This window comes from Malurus melanocephalus, unplaced genomic scaffold (genome assembly GCF_030028575.1).
Source record: "Malurus melanocephalus ecotype Western Australia unplaced genomic scaffold, MMel_1.1 scaffold_423, whole genome shotgun sequence".
In the NCBI taxonomy this organism is placed as follows: Eukaryota; Metazoa; Chordata; class Aves; order Passeriformes; family Maluridae; genus Malurus; species Malurus melanocephalus.
Genome location: NW_026623655.1, coordinates 445808 through 466842, shown reverse-complemented (window position 1 = coordinate 466842; position 21035 = coordinate 445808). Strand labels below are relative to the sequence as shown.

Genomic DNA, 21035 nt, shown 5'->3' with positions numbered 1-21035 from the left:
AAAAAACCAGTATTTGAATGCAGCGTTACAGAAGAGAGACTGTTTTGTATCATATATGAGCAGAAAACAAAAACACAGCAGACCCTGACAACAGATGTTGGTGTCAGAACACAGTTGGAAGGGAATGGAGCACTCCTGTCTGTTGGTGCTTTCAGGAGGGATTTTTTTCCTTGCAGCATTACTGGGTGGGATATAGTTTTTATACCCAACAGTAGAAGAGCAGAGAGCTCTCCCTAACCCCTGTTGGAGAAGGTCAGGGGGTGACTGGTTGGGAAATAATCTGTGCTCCCCACTTTGGACAAGCACATCCTTCTGTCACAGGTAACCCACAGACAGACACGGAACAGCTTGCACTGCTCTGCTTCTCACACAGAGCAGCAGCCAGGCAGCTCAAACCTTATCAGCTAATCTTGCCCACGAGTGCAGAGCAAATAAGATGACAACATTTTAAAGGGTTAAGAGTGGAAATCAAAACAAGCTTGAAAGGTCATTAAGTCAAAGATACTTCTGATTTATTGGAGTGGTTCGAGTTTCTGAAGATAGACTGGAAAACTGGCAAAGAATAAAAATAATTTTGATTTGCCTTTTTAGTTAATCTAGCAGATCATTCACAAAAGGAGTGTAAAATCCTTCAAACTACTTTAGACAATTTTAAATATTAGAGGGACTGCCACCTTCTAAAAGGCAATCAAGACATAACAGAGTCTGGATATTCYAGTTAAAAATTCACACTGGAAAATWATTCCTTCTTTCCAAAAACACTGCATTATCTAGTTATATTTTTCTCTTCTAGCTTTCTATAAATACTTTAAGGTGTGGTTAGAAAACCATGGCCAAGTTCTTAAAAAATTTTTAGTTTCCATATCATGTTCAGGGCTGCAGCGTATTTATGTTAGCATTTTCTGAAGAATACACATCATTAACTGCTAAGGCAAAACCCTTGGTGGTCTGCTTCTCACTGACTCTGACCATTGCCATTTCAATAGTTTGCAAATTACTTCCAGATGGGTATCAGTTACACAGAGATGGAGAATTTTTATAACGTTTATAAATAGTGCTAGGATCCTGCAGCCATATGGTAAGCATGCTATGCAGTGACATGCATGAGGAGCACTCAACCATACAGGCAGATTCTGCCCATGATAAATCAAATCCCTTTTCGAGTAATACTCTGATAGCTCAAATTAATCCTGCAAATTTGTCACTTTGCTAGRGAGCCAGCTGCCTAAACATGGCCATTGAGTGCCATTTCAGGTGTCCTCTTCCAGCTGGCCCCAGCAGCCATTGACAGCAGCTATCGGTCTCCCATCTATGTCAGACCTGTCCGTCTGGCACGGGCRTCTCAGATAACCCCAAACATCTAAAACCAGCCTGGGATGAATAATTGAACCACCTGATTTGCCTCCTCTTTGGTGACCCAGAAGGTACTTTGGAATCRAGCAGCCAGCTTTTCCAAGTCAGGTACTCTGCTTCCTTCACTAAAGTGTTCATTTTAGGATCTGGAAAATGATCCTCTGAAGTCTCTCCAGATGCCTAAATAATTCACTGAAGAAATGACAACTCCCATTTTAAGTAACTCTCACTGCATKTTTTAATCTCAGCCTCTCCATACATGCAACTCAGTTGCCCAAATAATACATTCGAATTGGCTCCCATTTACATTCAATTAAATTCCATGATACTRTTTTGCAAGTTTAATTGGCAAGCTCTGCCAAGGGCTAATCAAACGCAGCATTTAACAATGGCAGGGCATGGGATGAAGATGAAGGTGTGTGGTGCTGTCTGCTCCATGGAGAGCTACAAGAGTCCATCATGCTGGTGTGGGTACTTATTGAATTCCCATCAGTTTGGGGAATTTTCATTCGCTTTAGACATGTAATTCTTGGAAGAACTTCTCAATGGAGAGTCACTTCTAGCACAGATTCCAACACTACTTKAAGCCTTTTCTTTATGTTATTTTTCTTCAGCAGCTAGTTTCTTTCTGGAAACTAACCTCCCCCAGGTTTATGTGCTAAAAAAAGTAACTTTGCTAGTGCCTGGCAGTCAGAATTTGGATCTGTTCAACTATAAATAAAAGCCAGGAAGAAACTTTGACAATCACAGAGAGGAGAAATTGTGGTTGTACAGTARGAAGTACGAGAGTTCAGTTGTTGCTGTTCATAACCACCAAAAATACAGAATGAAATATTCTTGTACCCTGTCCCATAGCAAAGAAGGAACAGGCAGAATGAAGAAGAAACATGCCAGATCTGGTGCTGGTCATGTCTGTTAAGGAGAGAAGCTGCTTTCGTTTGAATCTACTTCATTATATTCCCATTTACGGACAACTTGAATGGAAAAAAGGGAATCCAGAGTTTACTTGGGTTTTGGTTTGGAGGTTTTTTTCCCAGAATTTGCTTTAACCCCTCAGGTAAGCATACTAAGAATGATTTAAAGCTTCTGGGTGTTCACATGTAATGCTGAGCTTAATGTTGGCCTATTTTTTTTTTCCAACTGCAAACCTGGAATGTAGGGGGACAATGAGGTACACGTAGCAAATGGCTCTTACGCAAYAAGAACAGCAGATGATGGCTGAAGGCTCTGCCTTTCTTCTTTACCTCCTGACACACCCCAAGGTTTATGAAGTTACACAATATGCACACCCACCAGTTAGGTTTTATTGCTTAATTACTTATTGGGGGAAAAAAAAAATTAGGTCTCCCACAGTCRTCTAAGTTGGGAAAACAGAATTTGTGGGTTTTTCAACTTCTGGTGTGAAATATGCTTATGAAGAATTTTTTTAAAAAGGGGGGATTAAAAATCTAGTCTAACAAAACATGCAGACATACAGCACCATTAAAAAGCAGATATGGAATGCTGGCTAGTCCATATTCTGAAGCCAACCACTAGGTCTCTTTTTTATTTTCCAACTGACTGTTCATGCCATACAGTCTTTCTTAAATTCTCTCAATTACACAAATGCACCATCTGAAAATCTATTTTTCTTCATAAAGCATTCTTGACTATACTGCAGATTTAAGCAATTCCTATAATCAGAGGGAATAAACCAGAATCTGTTAAACATGAAATAAGATATCACACACAATTCATCGGACAAAAATACATTTAACTGCACTTCACAATTGCACTGACCTGAGTCAAAACTATTTARGAACCGGGTAAAATGGTGTTAATTAAGTGCATTAGTAATGGTAGCTGCTGCATTACCAGGATAAAAGAGAGATCAAAATTCTGAGGAGAGGTGGAACACCTTATTAGAGCAACCAGTGAGGCTGCAAAGGAGAAGCTTTCAGGAACCCAAGTCTTTGTTCAGAAGCAAGCAATCCATCTCTTATCAATTTCTCAATATCTTTGTTCCAGTGAGGGGCGGTGGTTGTACTGGTTATAGCAGATAATGAGAGTCAAAGGGTTCAGGGCTTTATCTGCACTTTTGCTATAGGGTTCATTTATCCTTTTGCCCTCTACAAATGGTTTCCATTCTTTGCTTGTTTCCTCATTGATACACTCAGAAGAACACTCTCCTACCTCATAAGGGTTGTCTCTTTGGGGAAATGAGCTGTTCTTTTCCTAAGGTGCCTTTACTGAAAAAGCCTCTCAACACAGCATTCACAGTCCTAGTCTTGCCAAAGYCACAAATAAAGACAGCCTTAACTGGTATTTTAAATGCTCTATAGTATAAGAAATCCTACTTTGTCACTGAAAAYATAAGAGAAGCAAAGCAAATTGCAGGGGTTTTTTCTTATCTATTGCTTAGTACTGGAAGTTCTCAAAGCTCTCTTGCAAAGGTTGAACCATTACCCTTACCCTCTCTTCACAGATAAGGAAAYTATAAGGCACACAGAAAGCACTTGTCACATAACAGCACTTACTGAAGTAGTAAGTGAATGTCAAACCTGCCTCCCTATTTACTGACTCTGAAACCCAACCTAATTAAGGACGCTGTGTAAGAGCATGCCTCAACTTTGCAAAGGCATCTCAGTTAAGACTTCAGCAAAATACCGAGCACATGAGCTTGAGCATTCAAAAATCCAAGTATCAGTTAAGTAAAACACACAAAAAAAAAAAGCTAAAATGAGAGAAGGACAAAAGGGAGATGGGAAGTAGAAAAAAAAAAATTCTGCCAGGGAAATTAAGAACAAGAAGCCCTGTACCCCAGAATTTCTGATATAGGTCAGGATGGGCTTGTGAGCATTGCATCTGCAGCCTGCAAGGACAATGGAAAAGAGYTGCTCAGTAAATGAAGCAACATCTATTTTATGGAACTTATGCAACAGCTATACTGCAGCTCCTTCAGAAACAATGGTAATTACACAACTCCTGTGTTATCTTTGGATAGCACTGTAATTAGCATGTTTCATCACTCTAGCCGTGATTAAAATAATTACYGCAAAAAGTCCCTTGTAAGTAGCATTTACTGTCCTGGTTTCCAAACATGTACAGGATTATATTTTTAAAGTRTAATTGCTTTTTCTGTTCACAGCTCAACTTAACACTGCTTCTCCACCCACCTTCCACTTTATACAGCCATATGATGTTGTAGCAAAACTTGAACATGRGTAAAATACTTACAGCTCTTCCAAGTAGGGGAAGTTCTTGAAGGCATCTTCTGGTAGTCTTGTGATGTTATTCATGCTGATATCTCTGGAAAAGAAGAAAAACAGATTTATYAATAACCAGGAAAGGATTTTTACACTCTATGAAAAGAATAAGAAATAGAAAGCCTCATCAGATGGTGCGATAACAGGAAAAAAAAAAACTATTCTAGCATCACACAGTAGTATCTTTCTACAAATTTGCATGCTAAACTTTCAAATCACTGTAATTTGAGAATGCAGTTGCAGCAAAGACCTATAAAATGGGAAGTTGACAAAATAAAAGTTTTCCAACACCTCTAAACAACAATAATTACTTGGAACAACAATAAAACTACGGGGAAAGCATGCATGGAAGAAGCTCTACAGTACTGTTATCCCCAGTACTAATTTTACCAACTTACATACAGTTTTAACTCAGATGATTAAGACTAGTCTAAAACCACAGCATATAAAAAAAATATATTTTGACCACCCACCACGCAAATTTTCATCCCACAGTGTCTTTTAAAAAAGGAGAATACATGCATTAGGACTTAATAAATAGCTTCTGGCAAATAAGCCTCCTGGAACAACTGGCAAGAATAGCAGAAACATGTCCTAGCTCTACCAGAGTCTTTTTTTGTTTTGTTTTGTTTTCCTTCTACAAAACCTATAAAAGTCCTCGAGGTAATAGTTTTAAGCAGATTTCATTCTCARTCCATAAGCAGAGAGAAGCTGGCAGCAAGTGCTTACATGATAGGTATGCAGACCTGTTCAGCTTTTTTTTCTCTACAAAGCAGCAATAAGTGGCAAACTTGGTGCCATCACCTCAGYTCACACCTACACAGCTATCACAGATAATCCAGTCCTAAAGCAAGTTATTACTCAATACGAATAAAAGCAGCAAGAAAACAATTTRGTTTGATAATTAGACTAACTGCGTAACAATTTGTGACATAATCCAAGTTCCTACTTTCCACTTGGTTACTGGTTTGGATTTTTTTAGTATGGAGTTAATAAGCAATTCAGTAACACTGGTTGAAGCCCTCCCTGCTTGCTGTCTTCCACATGTTCTCTAGTATCTGTGTGCCACCTCCCTATGTAATTCAGATAAAATGCAAACAACCGAAGCCAAACTACTCCTCTTATCTCACTAATGGTGAACAAGMACCACTGAAACTCCTCCACCACCTAAAAAGAAACTTGGTCTGCTGCCCCAACTGTGCAGAGACCCACAGGCACTGCCGGTGTGAAAACTGCTCTTATATTAAATCTAGAGGTAATTGTTTCTCTAAAATAAATGTTTATTAAATAGTAGACCAAAAACTTCATTTTTCATTTCCCAGTGTAAACGAAAAGAGTTACTCCTCAGCAGCTACTAATAGCATACTAACCTAACTCMAAACCAGCAAGATCAAAATAACTTTCAGCACATACAAAACAAATCCAGCTGTGARAAGAGCCAAGAAAAATCCACTACGGTACAAAAGAGTCCTTCACGAAGCTCCAGAAGGAGCTGAACTGGACAGCTTTACCCCCACATGGTTTAAGCAGTACTTTGTGCCTTGGCAGCAGCCTGGCTACAGAGCAATGCTGCAGCTGTGCAGGATATTTTTCTTCTTGTGCTGAAAAAGTAAATAAATGCATCAGGTACATGAACTGTCTTCTCTCTGCTTCCATTCTCACACATTTTTCAAAGTGTCATAAATGTACACATTTCACACATACAGAAGAAGACTGCAAAAGCCACTTCCAGTATCAGGCTCATTTCTGAGCAGAAGAAGGGAGTGGAGACCCTAATCCTAAAAAAAACAGTAACCCATGCAAGAAAATCATAACTRTCTCAAGACTGTCCAGGTGATATAAAACCTTACTGTCACATGCACCATAATAAATGGTAGTAGGAAAAGTAAGTCAATAGTACCTATCATCAGAAAGCCCTTCATGAATGCTTATGCATCGCTGTGGCAAAGATTTTGGCTGCAACCACATTTGTTGAATTACACGGGAGTTCTTTGTGAGGTAAGGAAATCACATCCACCTGAAAGGAATGGATTTGGAATTTTCAGAGCTATAGAAGCCCCGTTTCCAAAGTGCCCTATGCAATCCTAAACAGTTTCCAAAGTGCCCTATGCAATCCTAAACAAAGTCAATGGAAACCATGCTGACATAAAGAATGGCTGACATCCAAATTCAAAGCAATTTTGGCTTCCTCTGGGATCTGAAATTAGTTAAAAATGTTTTTTGCCTGTAGCTCCAAGTGTTAGCCTCTACAGGTTTAATACTAGAAGTAGATTCTTTGGATATAAGCATGAAACAWATCACCTTAATAACGAGGACTTGAGAACTATCATCAATATTCTCAAATTCTACTGAAATTTATTTTCAGTGAAGCTGAATTTGTAACAAAACCAGACATAAATATAAATTGCAATTGTCTTTATCACATGATCCTTATCATGATGCCCTGCTAAAAAGCTGAAATTATTGCAAAGTTTCTRTATTTGCCTTCATTACATATGATAGTAACTCTTAGTAAATAAGCCAATCTTTATAGCACTGATTTGCAAACTTTGGGGAACATCAAGACACCAGCTTTGAAARTTTCTTAATGATCATCATGCAAGTCTTAAAACAATYCCTGTTTAATTCAAAACWTTATATAAAAGCAGGTTKGCTKWYTTTTTTTTTCATTTCACTCTACAGAATCTCCCCGAAGAATGAGTTCATAGGCACTTAATGCTGGTAATAAAATATTAAGCAGATCATGAGCAAGAATTTACAAACAATATTAGGAACACCCATGAAACTAAAATTAGATGACTTAATAACTAGTGTCTATAAAGTTTGCCTAGTTAATTTGGAAAGGTACTCTTAATAACACATAATTACTAGAAGAATTGCAACAAACATGGCAGAGCACAATATATATGACAAAATAATGATGAATAATCCCAAAACCACAGTCCAAAACAAAAATAGCCCTACTATATTTAAGAGTCTACTGTTTGTATTTTAGAAATAGGCATTTTACACTCCTAAACTTTAAAAAAAAAAAGGATCAGTCTAAGCAGTATCAAAAAGGCTGTCTGTTTAATAAAGATAAATATTAGTGTGACCCTTGAYAAGTCAAAGAAATCTCCACTGTTGAAGCTGTTGTACTCCACCTKTTTCTCCACCTCCACTAAATAAAGCCCTCAGGTATTTAAGCCCAGAACTCCTTTAGGGTGCTAATATATGAAATAAAACTCTAAGAATGAGCAAAAGAACATTGAAAGTATTTTCCCAAATTCTAGTTGTGTTCATGGGAATTACGTTACCATACAACAGAAGGGTCATGTCAGCAGTTGCCAAAAGTCCCTTTTCAGCAGGAATAAGATAAAGGACCTGCCATGGTTTGGGTTATTACATCCAGATGTTAAGTCCCCTAAAAACAGCACAACACCTGCAARCTTTGAATTGCCACCAAACATGTATGCACACACAACTCCCAACAAACAAAACAAAAAACCTCCAAAGATTTGCCCTAAATTTTATTGGTAAACTGAAGTTCAGGCTCAGTATCTGAAAGGCTTATCATAGGTTTCTTTTTCTTCCAACAAGCCCCCGTTATGGTCTGTCAGCCCAGCAAACTACACCTCCGACTTGAAATTTAATTCAGACTTACACTTATATTTGGGACATTTTTCCCAGCAAGTGCAAAACAGACAAAAGAGCTCTCAGAGATACGGGATTATGTTAAGGCCATGGTTTTACACTGTAGATTCATCAGGAAAAAGGAGAAGCCAGGGTAGATCTGCACCTTTCAGCAGGTAGCCATCAATCAGGTTTATCTGTACTAAGCAGCCAGGCTATCTCTTGGCTCAATAAACCAACATTAACCAAGACCTGATCAGGCAGTAGAWGCCCCATTCCTGGAAACATTGAAGAGCATGATGGGGCAAGAAGCTGGCACTGAAACTAAAATGATGGGCAAGAAGCTGGCACTGAAACTAAAATAGGAGTTGCCAAAGGTGGTAACCTCTTTAGCAAGAAGAGGCTGCTTCTCAGGGGATAACACAAATCACAGCCTTAAAATTACAATTAGTTTCACCATTTCAGGTAGGAGAGATGTAACACCAGAAAATAAACACAACTGCAGCATTCCCTCCCACAGTGCCATGGCTGCAGTTTTGAATGATAAACAAGGCTTACACTCTGTCAGAAGCTTTGTCCTTCTCCCAAGAAGGTACTACAGAAAAGAATAAAACTAACTAAAATTAGTAGCTTGTAACTATAAATGTTATTTCACTACCCCAAGTAACACGAGATTAATTTTTACAGGCAAAAGGTGAAAAGTCAAGCCAMAGGACTCCAGCACTCATTTGCTGTYTCCAGCCTGCTCAAGTARATCCTTTCAGGTTATTCTGACAACTACCTGAATATTCATTTCCAGCTGAGTTTAGCAAAGTTTCCTCCTTTTCCCTTAAAGAAACACYTTTAAAGAAACACTTCAAAATCATTAACTGGCAAGGACAGTAAAAGCAATGAAAACCTTCCTCTGYTGAAAACAGGCATCAAATGAGATTTCTATGTTCTTGGGAATATCAAACAGTTTTCCCCATTTAAAACTGTTATGTCCGTTTTCCTTGCTAGACACAGTAAAACAACACAGCTCCACATCTCATCTTGCATAATGCTGGATATTTAATCACTTTAAAATCAACCAGCAGTTGATTTCAGAAAACCAGCAGAGATTTCAGAAAACTGAACTAGGAAACATAACGCACCTAAATTTTGTATTATACTCCTTCTGCAAGAATTTCAGTTCCTGATGTGAGGTTTTTAGTTATTTTGATTTGAATTTTTTTCAGGGATTGTTGATTTTACCATTAACCAAAGTCAAACATCCCCAGGCSTCAGGATGAGCAGAAATACTTTGTCTCTAAATCTCTCATATTTTAAAAATAGAAACTCTCACCTTTAAATAGTGGCTTSAATCATAGCTTTCATCAGYRGCATCACACAAAAGAGAATTAGATRCAATGCACAGCATGCCASAGWGTCTCCTGCAGGCTCAGGTAGYCTTCTGTATCATTTTAAAGTACTGCTTCTACCATAAAGGAGCCTGACTCTTGTTAGATTTATCCTAAACATCTCTTACCAATTGCCAGAGGATGACTCTGGGTATAAAGAACAGATCASTAAAGGTGATGGAAAGGGAGGAGTGGGATGATAATTCTTGATGAGAAGAGAAGCTGCAACAACAAAAAAGGGACCACAAAATGGGAAGTACAAACCTCCTGTAGGGCAGAAAGGATATCAAAATGATAGATAAAGTAGCCCAACATACAAGCAGAGAATAAAAGTAAATGGCCCACAATAAATGATGGGCATGGGAAAGGAAAACAGAGATAGTCTCTCCGAACTGAGGGACATTTAGCTTCAACAGTCTTCCTTTTTTTTTAATGACAATACCTACTATTCTTAATTGCATCTCCTTCACATGTGTTTTAGGCAAAGAARCCTTCCTCACAGCTCTGGTGTGCTGGCATGCCTCCTAAATGTCACAGGACATGCCAGTGCTATGCTTYCTGTCCTATATCTCAGCCTCATCTCAACATTTGCATCTGCACTGAACTGGGGGCACACACACATTCCCACCACATTCACACAYTGCATCCAAACACAGGCTAATGACCTAAAACACACCACTTTATAAAAAAGGTCATGAGCCAAATAAACCAAGAAATACCTAGCTACAGAAAAGCAAAATTAATTCCCAGCAAAACCAAATTGAGATTGGCTGTTTGAAAAAAATAATATCAAAATGTACCCCTGTGCTTCCCTGCACTTCATTAACAGCTATCTACTTTTTGGCTTTTTAACTCTGTCAAGGTTAGAAAAGAAGGGAGAAAGGGAAGGAGTGAGAGAGAAAAAGAGAGGGGWGTGTTGGTTGAAGGAAAGATCATGTTTCAACAAGGCACCTTTAAAATCCTATAAAATACTGCCTCTGAGCAAGCTTAACCTGTTTGTTGATAGATAATAGCATGTAATACTGTAGGCTCCATTCAGTCTTTTCCAATGTCTGGGCCCTCTGCCACTGAGTTATTTAATTATAACACTTAGAAAATTACTTAGGCAGAGCTATCTATATTTGAATAAAGCCCTCCTACCTACTTGTACAAAACTGTTAGGTAATAGGTCTTAATCTTATATAAAATTCCCCAGGTAGCAACCATGATCCAGCTTCAGCAGTACTAGGAAAAGCTGAGGCCATTCACATTTTTAGAAACTACATTAAATAAACTAGGATATTGCAAATGCACCTCAACATGATGCTGAAAAGTACTCAGCAACAATCAGCTATCCAGTACCATTTGGACCATTGATGACATGGATTGTGACCTGATTACAGTAACACTGCTGAAGAGAAAGACTAAGCAACATATATTCTTTTTTGCATAGGAGGAGACCAACTGTTCTTTGCCAATTATCAAAAGCAAAACTAAACAAACAGAAGAAAAAACTACAAAAAAGGGGGACAGATTATACAGCTTCATGGTCAGTACTTCAAATTTCATCCAAGTCACATGAAAGTTAACCAAGAGAACTCCCTGGTGTTGTGGCAGCAGGGAGAGGCAGAGAGGCCAAGATAAGTGGACAAGAAATCAGAGAAACTCAAGGTTAGACTAATTTAAGTTGTACTGCAATGCTACAGTCTTGAAGAAATACATTCAGTGCCCAGCTCCTTGTAGGAACATGTTCACATGATGAAAACTAATGTGATTTTCATCCAAATCACACCCCTCAGCAGCCAGTCTCAGGGGAGAGCAGGAACTGAATTACATCCCTGGTTTCAATCTTYTTTCCCRTTTAGCCAGTTCCTTCAGGATGGTSATAAAACCACTGAAGGGACAGAATAAATGAGTTTGAATTRATAYTGTCCCATATCTTAATTGTATTCASTAYATAATGAAAGCATAGAAAGCCTAGTGGAACAGCAAGAAAATTTCAATTCAGTTTAAAAGAAACAAATTTAGGAGTTTTGTTTGACTGCATCTTCCTGATGACAAGAAGCAAACAATTCTCTTTCAGAAGCATCACCTCACAACTACTGCTTTAAATGGTAAGTGCACTACGAATCCAATGAGTGCAGCTAAAATCCAAGGATATACATTACATGCAGACATGCCAACCCCAACAGTGAGAAATCATGAATAGGAAGCAAAGAAATCAGCAAGCAATTATGATGTTTACAGAGGAACCTACACTTGGAAAGTGTTTGAGTTTGCAAGGATGTTGGAGTTCAAAATAAAGTTTAAATAACAYGCTGAGAAATTAATTCCTTACTTTTTATATATTACCTTTATCTGTTACTGCAAGGTAGTAGTATAACAGTGTAATACCTATACTATAAGCTAACATTTCTATGGCAATAGGACCCCAATGTCCTGGTGTCAGGCTGGCATTKTATTTAAAATTTATATTCTCTCTGGCATTGCACCTAAAATTTACATTCTCTCACAAAGTCACAACCATCAGTGCCCAACTCCCAGCAGGAAGGGTCTACTGAGTATGCCAACAGCCAGAACTCTGCAGTATTAACCATCCCTTATCTCCAATCCTTACTGCCATGTCCCAATATATTTTTTCCTCCTAATATTCATCTACTGTTCCTTTTAACACAAGGCAAAGCTGTTAATAACAAAAGGGAAGACTTCAAACCAATTTTTTGCATTAATGCAGATTTTTTCCTTCTTGTTATTCCATCTCTCCCCTGCAAACTTCAGCACACTTCTACTGCTTCTGACATGATCACAGAGACCTCCAAAATTTAAAAGCACAGAAAGCTGTTCCATAGTCACAGGCCACTCTGCAGTAACAGAAGTCTATCAGACACGACATTTTTTCATTTGTGACCTGTAGGRAGTGTTAATAGTTTGTATGGGAGAAAAACGCTACGTCTTTGGCTGTTTTGAGAAAGAAAGATTGGAATGTAGAATTGATAATGTAGGTAGCTTACAATTATAAACATTACTAATACTATAACTTTTGCAAACCTACCAATCCTATGCTATTGAGTAGCAAGTGACAACCTCACTGACCAATGTATGTTTGACACAAATATATGCACTGGTTACTAAAGTGGATAAAAGAAGCCTGTCCCAGAATAAAGAGGTTACTTTTTGTATGTGTATATGTGTGTCTTTGTGTCTGTTATTTTGTGTCGGCTGTGTGGCCAACAGCGACAATGACCATACTTCATTTTCCAATGCTTCCAGAAACCACTCTCCCAAGAAAGGAAACATCCAAATACTTCAAGCCTTAGTCAACATCTGCTGTGGCCGGCTGAGTAAGACACAGGTAGCATTCCCACCCAGCAAATACACTTGCCATTTCCTAAGCACCCCTGCTATCTCACTAATGAGCACAAGGCCTTATCATTGTTGTTTGTATTGCACCGAGAAGCTCAGGGTTGTGTTCAACACGTCAACGGATTGGCGCTGTACAAACACACAGCTGGAGACACTCCTCACCGACAAGAATGTGCTGCTTAAATGCACGAAACAAACGGCATGGCAAGGAAAAAAGGAAAACAGGTATGCACAGGTAGGTGAAAAAAGTCACCAACACAGCCTGGAGCCCTCTGCAGCTCACCAATGCTGCTCCCATGTTCTATGCCCAGCTTTCRTCCTTTCCAAAACCAATTGATTACCTTTCTTCCCCTGACCCTTCTGGCTTTTTTAGCAGGAAGACAASACAGGAGATTGTTCTGACAATTTCTTATTTGCTGTGTATGTAGGTTCTCTCCATTTGGTAGCAGCAGAAAGAAATTATGTTCTAACTGCTATGCAAGCAGCTTATATGCAGTATTTTCATGCACTTTCCTGTGACTCTAACTGGAAATTATGTGAAAGCTCACTTAGGGAGGAAGCACTTAACCTGATTTCTCATGGAAACAAYCAAACTTTAGGTTACCCAGCGACCCTGGCCACTAAAAGATTTTGATTATCAAAAGTTTTAGAAAATAGTAGTACACAGAGCCCTTTTACCCTATTTTTTTTTAAGCAGGATATAAATCCTGTAGATTCCAGTAAGCTTTTAGCATTTTGCTGAAGCAGGACCTACAACATTTTCACTGGCAGCAACAGAAAACCTGCAAGATTTCAGACAGGTCTGTTCCTGCAAGGCAAGTCACATGCCACTCTTTCTCCCACCGTATCTCTAAGTTATTTCTCCTGCCTCCTCCTTCCCGTGTCACATCAACCTGTTGGTTTTTTTTTTCTTCCAACGCGATGTTTTAGCTTTCTTTCAGACACAGTAACTAGCTCTAATGTACCCTATTCAGGTGCCAATCAAGCCATCATCAAGATCTTAGAGAGAACAATACTTGTATGCAAAGCCCTATTTTGGACTGGTATTTGAGTCACTGCAGGCCAGCCATTAAGCAATCACACATACGGTTAATGGCTTATGTTGACACATGGTGGGGAATTAACCTAGAAAAAAATTCCACAGCATTATTATGAAAGCGATCCTATGCCGGAATAGGAATATAGTGCAAATTAACATGCTCTTCAGTTAATTTTTAAGAGCCACGCTTTGGGTGCAGATTACAGGCTAAAGGAAGTGCTTATTGCAAACTGGTGGAGGAAACAAAATGTCTTTCAGTGCAGAGTATTTCTTTTACACAAAGATKTACAGTGTTAGAGATTATTTATAGCAGAGAGTAAAATTATGTATCATTCAGTTTCATAATTATTTACTCTGTGGAATACAGTAATGCCAGGCAACAGACTACAAAAAATAAAAAAAAGAAGTGTGACAGGCAACTAATCAAGCATTCTAAAGGCAAGCCTGTACCAAGATATCTCCTGTACCTATGAGTATTCATCACGAAATGTGAACAACCAGTAAGACCACAGACAAAAACCAGTGGGAACTCAGATCATCCACATCCCTGATTTGTAACCAATTTGCATGTGCTGCTACCGCCCAAACTCCTGATAGGAAAGCTTTCAGCACGGTTACATCACGACTACCCTCTGACTTGAGATGCTTTTAAAATAATTTATATAAAGTAAGATCATCTTTGCTCAAAACACCTGCCTYTAAACCCATGCATTACAACCATCATTTTTGGCAAGACTTGAGATGATTTGTAAAAGCCAGGAAAGGAAAGGAGAGATTTCTCTTTCTTTTAACCCATAGATCTCCACATATACAGAAAAGGGGAATGCAGCAACAGGTTACACACTTCAGACTTCAACCAACTATACCCTGGAGGTGTATTTCTGTGTTTTGGGCTTTTCCTTTTTTTTTTTTTCTTTTGTAATCAGACGGTGTTAGCTGTCTCTTACATAGTATGGCCTCAGAAAGAGCCATTTCAGCACAGATATGGAGCAGCAGAGTCCTATGGTAGTAGAAAAGAAGAAGGCAGGCAGTTGGAACTTCACATTAAGAAAAAAAATCACATGTAGCCCATGCCTGTAATGAAATCAACATCACAAAGCAGTTTTATAGAAGGGTATTTGTTATGTTTTAAGTAAATGAMGTTTATACCTGCAACTAAGTAAAAAAGGACAGCACTGCCACTTGCATCAGTTGTCCTTACCATCATGGTGTCATATTGAACCATAATCACTGAGGTTAACTATGTCATTTTTACACAAGTCTGATTTTCCTTTAATGAGTTGTCAGTTCCAGGTTTATCACATATCTGTGTTTTAAGTTAAAACATATTGCTAAACCTGACACCAACGCTTCACACCTGACCAAGCCACACTTTTGTTCATTACTGCCGAGGAAGCTCTCAAGCACTTTTCYCTTATCAAAAACCTCCATGAACACCCATTGCTGAAACGCTAGGAACATCACCAAAGTATGTAATCGAACCAGTTTAATGAGATCTGGGTCCCAGTCCACTCCCCTCCTCCCGTCTGAGGTTTCTGCTGCATAACCACCAACACCTCACAAGGCACATTTCATTCCATCTCACAGCTTCAAGGGCAATTCCATAAAACATAAACCACCTTCATGGGAGACTCAGGAGCCACACTCGCCCTTCGGACTCCAAGGACATCACATCCCTCTCCACCTAGCAACACTGTATTTACAACAACAAACGTTTCACACCATAAGGTCCCAGTTACAACTCCGGACACAGACCCAGCAAGGTTCAGTGCCTTGCTTTGCTCCAGCACAGACATATTTTGTGAGTTTGGACAGGTTTGCTTTCCTTCCCAAGTCTCGGGTTTAAAGGAGAATAATCTTTCTGCATCTCTGTGAGAAAAGAGGAGGCTAAAGCTACCCGTGTTTCTGAGCTGTCCACACAGAGCCTGGCACTTAAATCTGTTTACTGATATAAAAGCAATGTTATCATTGCGCACATATTTTCATATAAAAACCTTTATTGCAGTTTTACCGTGTGGTTTTTTTCTGTGCTGCAAAATGAGAACATTAATAGCTATAAATCAAATCTCATGAAAACACCAACTTTAGTAGCTCTAAGTACTTTGAATTTTATTCATTTTCTTCTGGTTTATTTTGGTCTTCTAGCCTGTCCCACCCAATGTTTAGAAAGCAACCAGAGCCTCAAAAGTCTGGGCAAGACCTACATTTTTAAAAGGCTAAAAACAAAAAACAGCAAAACAAAACTGGTATGTGAACACAGTCACAATGAAGCCAGATGACAAAATCTAAATGCCGYGATTAGTCCAAACCTAGCATTTAAGAATTTTTTTCAATTAAGTGTAACAGGCAACTTGGATGTAACTAAAAACTATTTCTGGCAAAAAACACTACTATAAATACCTACACACTGTGGAAAAACTAAGAGCACATTGTACAACTTCCCAGTGCCAAAATARACCTCATGGCAGCACCTGGAAGGGCCTCTTTAGAACCAAATATGCTTTTATGTAGCAATTTTCAAGGCAGCTTAAGCTGACTAGGAACAACCAATTTTGATAACATCAAAACTTTTCAAAGTTTAAGTTTTGCGTCATCAATTATTGCACAGCATTTTAACCTAAGAGTAATTTCTACTTTATGACATTTAAAGGATTAAAAGCTGCCTGAAGTTTCCCATGTGGCAGAGTTCCTGTGTGCTGACAAACAACCCTTGTGTTTCTCTCTGGAAACTGTACCTTCAACAAATGGCAAAGTTGCTGTCTATTGACATGGAGTGTACTAAATACACGAACCCAAACAGCCCCATCAGCCTTCCTGATCTGTAGAGTTATGATGGTTTCAGCTACATTTCTCTTTTTTTGATTTGAGATGGATGTCCCAAGTCTCATCCAGCTGCCCAGAACAGCTGCCAGGATGCTCTTAGAGAAGAGCTACAGCCTCAGCTTCTATTTCAATATACAGGATTGAACAAGGGCATTAAGAGAGTATTCAAACCCAATTTTATGTCTTCTCATAAAGAGTGCCAGGAATTACCTTATTATCTGACTTATCACAGGGCTAATTATTAATTCAACCAAATTAGGAAGCTAAATTCATGCATACTTTTTACCTTGTGAAAAAAACCACAACTCCTCTTGGTTACTTCCAGAAAGCCAGGCTGCTTGCCCTTCCCTCCAACAGGCAAACCCAGTTCCATGCCCAGGAGAGTGACCCTTGTCATCACCACTGTGTCTGCATGCACAGACATTGGGACAGACAACTGCACAGCCCCACACATGTGCACACCTCTCCTTCTCAGGAATTGGGCAGAGGCACAGCCCTACAACTGACACCCACAGATGACAAGTGCCTCAAAGCCACATCCTCTAAGGATTGAAGAGTCTCAGTCAATGCTGCCTGCACCCCAGCTCATGGGGGCACGACTAACTTCTATCAATGTGGGTTAGCAACGCAGTAAAACCTGGCAGGAGCAGTACCATGTGTGGATAATAAGCCACTCCACCAAAAAAGAATTTGTAAAGGAAAATCATCAGTCTGGGTGAAGAGATACCAAATGAAAACATTAAAACTCTTTATTCACCAAGAGATGAAGGAGGAATGTGTTCAGCACTTCCACAGGTGTGAGGACTAAAGGCAGACTGTCCTCTCACCTGCAGCACAAAGCCACACAAGATGAGGAACATCACGTCTGTCCTTTAGTTTTAACACTATTATTCCTTTAGTTTAACACTATTATTATGAAATATGCCTAAATGCCGAGAGGCTACCACACAAGCAGCCCACCTCAGCCACTGACAGGCCTGCTGAGCAGCTAACTCAACAAGAAATCTTCTGGTGTGACAAAGATGGATCAACTCTGACTGACACATAGGTCCTTGCTCAAAATTTGCCCCTAACTCGAGGAGACTTCTCCAGAATCCCAACAGTCAGTGAACCTGGTTCTTACTCAACTGAGTCTCTTTACACATTTAAACTACAACTACAGACTGAAACRAAGAAAATTTRCAGRGAAAAGAATACATTTTGAATTATAAAAGAAATAGTTTGGGGTAAAGATTTTTATAATGCACTGGCGCAAGCAATAGGGGTATGGGAGAAGGGGTGACAAGTTTCAGGCACAGAGACACTTTCTGAGGTCCTTAGTGGCATGCAGATGTGTTTTGCTGTTGTAGGGTTTCCCACTAACCTGCAGAGGTTGTCCCTGTCATTACTGCATACAAAGGAGCCAGCACAGCCTGAGCTGGCAAGGCGTAAGAGTTAAATGCACACTGCACACCAATTAGAAAAACTCTACAGTTAAAATCAACTGCTATTTCAAAGTATACAAGAAAGAGGAGAAAAAGAAATTAAAAAAAAAAAAACTCGCAAACTCACAGAAAAAGTTGAGTACACTGTAAGCATGGGGAATCTAGTCCCTCATTCCTGTTCCCTGCCAGCATATTCACAGTAGTTTTCAATAAACATCTACACAAGTCACTGGAAGGGAAAAAAAAGATCTGTTTTCTTTCATACAATTCCACAAAAATAACTGTCATCACAACCATCCTTGTGGTAGAAGAGTCCATATTTGCCTGCAGTGAAATCCGTCTGCAGCTGCCCTGCGGAAAAGACAGCCAATAATTGGCTTCTTTCACCTCTGTTAACCATGAACAAAAGTGTCATTCAGCTCCCAAAAGGACAGAAGGCACCAATGGATGGTCAGCTCTCTGAGCCAATGGGCTGGAATAACAATAACCCTGTAGCATTTTCTTTTTCCTTTTGTTTAGTCTTTCAAAGCCCTTAATTAAGACCCACACAAAGCACCCCTACAGGCTTCTTTCAATGAGGCATTACACGCCTGTTTTCTTGTATTTAAAGAAGAAAAGTAACAGGGATTTCTGAAACACATTAAGCAGTACACACAATTTCTACATAYTCACAACTGAAATACTGTTACATTTTAGCTTTTAAATATTATCGTCAATAACAAGAAGTTCAAGCTTACTATGCTCACTTTTTGCTAAATACAGGCAGTCATAAAACTGGCCTATCTGCAGCAGTGAAAGAAAGTGTAAATAGSCATGATGATGAAACATCCCTGGTCATCCTGAAGCAGACAGCTGAGAAAGGACCGGGTATTGTCTGAAAATAGAGCTGGTGAAGCCTAAGTATATGAAGTCCTGCTATGTAAGTGGCCTCTCACACAATTAAATATCTGCTTGCATTTAATATGATGAAGGTGATCTGTACTCCATTATATAGGAGCAAACTGAGGTAATACTGATGTTTGCATATTAAATAGGATATTTGAGGATTACCTCTGCTTTTCAGCAGTGCAGGCAGATTCTGTTTAACAGAAATGCTATAGAAACGTGTYATATTCGAGCCACAAATAAGAAACAAAACAGTTTTATGGAAACACCATAAATATGAAATATCATCTTCACAGACGCAGGCTGGTTGGAGGAAACCTAGTCATTGAATCCCTTCCCACTGTGAACCAGCCAAAGCAGCAGGCTGATGTGTTTTGTGTGAGGCACCCAAAGCATGTGGTGAAGGGTTTGGGGGTGAACAGGGAGGACCAGGTACAACCACACCTAACAAAGCCATCACCTGTCCAGCCATGGTCCAAGCCATCCAGCCTGCTGCTGCCTCACTCCATTATCTTGTAAATGCCCAACCAGTCAGCCAAAAACTACTAAAATCATTAGCAGGATATTTTTCACATCAAAGAACCACAGACTGAAGCTCTAGTAATCTCTAAAACACCTTCTCCCCTGAAAGAACATGGAATAGCCTTTTTATGATTGACAGAAACCCCTACAACACGAAGAACAGAGAAAACCATTTTTACTACAAACATTACTCTGAGTGAATCCACAAAACAAATTTAAAATCCTCTCTACACCACCTACGAATGCAGCAGGCACCCATTAACAAGCACCACATGCTATAAAGAATGCATCCAGGCAAAACCTGGGATTGTTCAGCTTGGAAAACAGAAGGCTTTGCTAACCTGAAAGGAGCCTAAAAAAGAAATGGAGAGAGACTATTTACAGGAGCATGTAGTGACAAAACAACAGGAATTGGCATCAAACTGTAAGATGGTAGGTTTAGATTATTTAGATATTAGGAAGACATTCATTACAGTAAGGGTGGTGAGACAATGGAACAAGTCACCCAGAGAAGKTGTGGGTGTCCCATCCCTGGACCATCCTTGGTCAAGACCTGCTTGGATAGGAGTCTGAGCAACCTAGTCTGGTAGTTCCAACCCCATGGCAGTGGGACTGGAACTAGGTGATTGTTAGTCCCTTCCAACCAAACCATTCTATGGTTTCATGAAAACACAACTGGATAAAAATCAACTCAGACCCTTTTATTTTTATTTTCTTTTAAATACACCMAAGAGTCAGCTGCTTGTAACTTTGTTCCCATAATCAAATAAACAACTTGCCTTTCAGAAATGGGAATTTAATGGCACTCAGTGATTTTGCTTTTCAAAGATCAGACTGCCTATTTCGGTATTATACACCAAAATCTCTTTCTAGTCTTGCCTTAGACCACTAAATTAAGGTCACAACAAATAATACATTATTATCACCTGTCCTATGTGATGTTCTCCTGTTTCTTCCTCCTACAAGAAAATATGATGTGACTATACTAAAACAAAAGGAGGAAAAAAGCACACCAATGTCTGCATGACTTGGTTTGAAGGCCTAACTCCAAGCACGTATTTTCAGAAAGCCTATTCACAAGCCTTTATCAGAATGTCTCATATCATTGACCTTAACAGAGTTCAACATTGATAAAGGAGGAATTTGTACTCAAGTTCTATTACATTATTGACAATTTCTGTGATTATTTACCACAGCAGTTCAGAAGGAACTCTTCTCTAGCAGCAAAAAGCAAGGAAACTAATTTACATTCTAAAACCAAGCCTTTCAGATCCTGAGATCTGAAATCTCAACTGCATCCAATGCATCAGCTAGAATCCAAATTTGTATCAAGCTGATAAAAATACTGCAAGAATATCTGATAAAACTGCAATAAAGTGCATGTGAGAATATGCCACTGCAACATAACACA

At 39.1% G+C, this 21035-nt stretch overlaps 1 protein-coding gene across 1 annotated transcript in view; it reads right to left on the bottom strand.

The window, feature by feature from the left end:
* LGR4 (leucine rich repeat containing G protein-coupled receptor 4) overlaps positions 1–21035 on the bottom strand; it is a 64817-nt gene that overhangs the window by 30230 nt on the left and 13552 nt on the right. The window contains exon 2 of the mRNA XM_057379781.1: positions 4570–4641. Within this exon, the coding sequence (XP_057235764.1) occupies positions 4570–4641 (72 nt within the window). The remainder of the gene's footprint in view (positions 1–4569; positions 4642–21035) is intronic.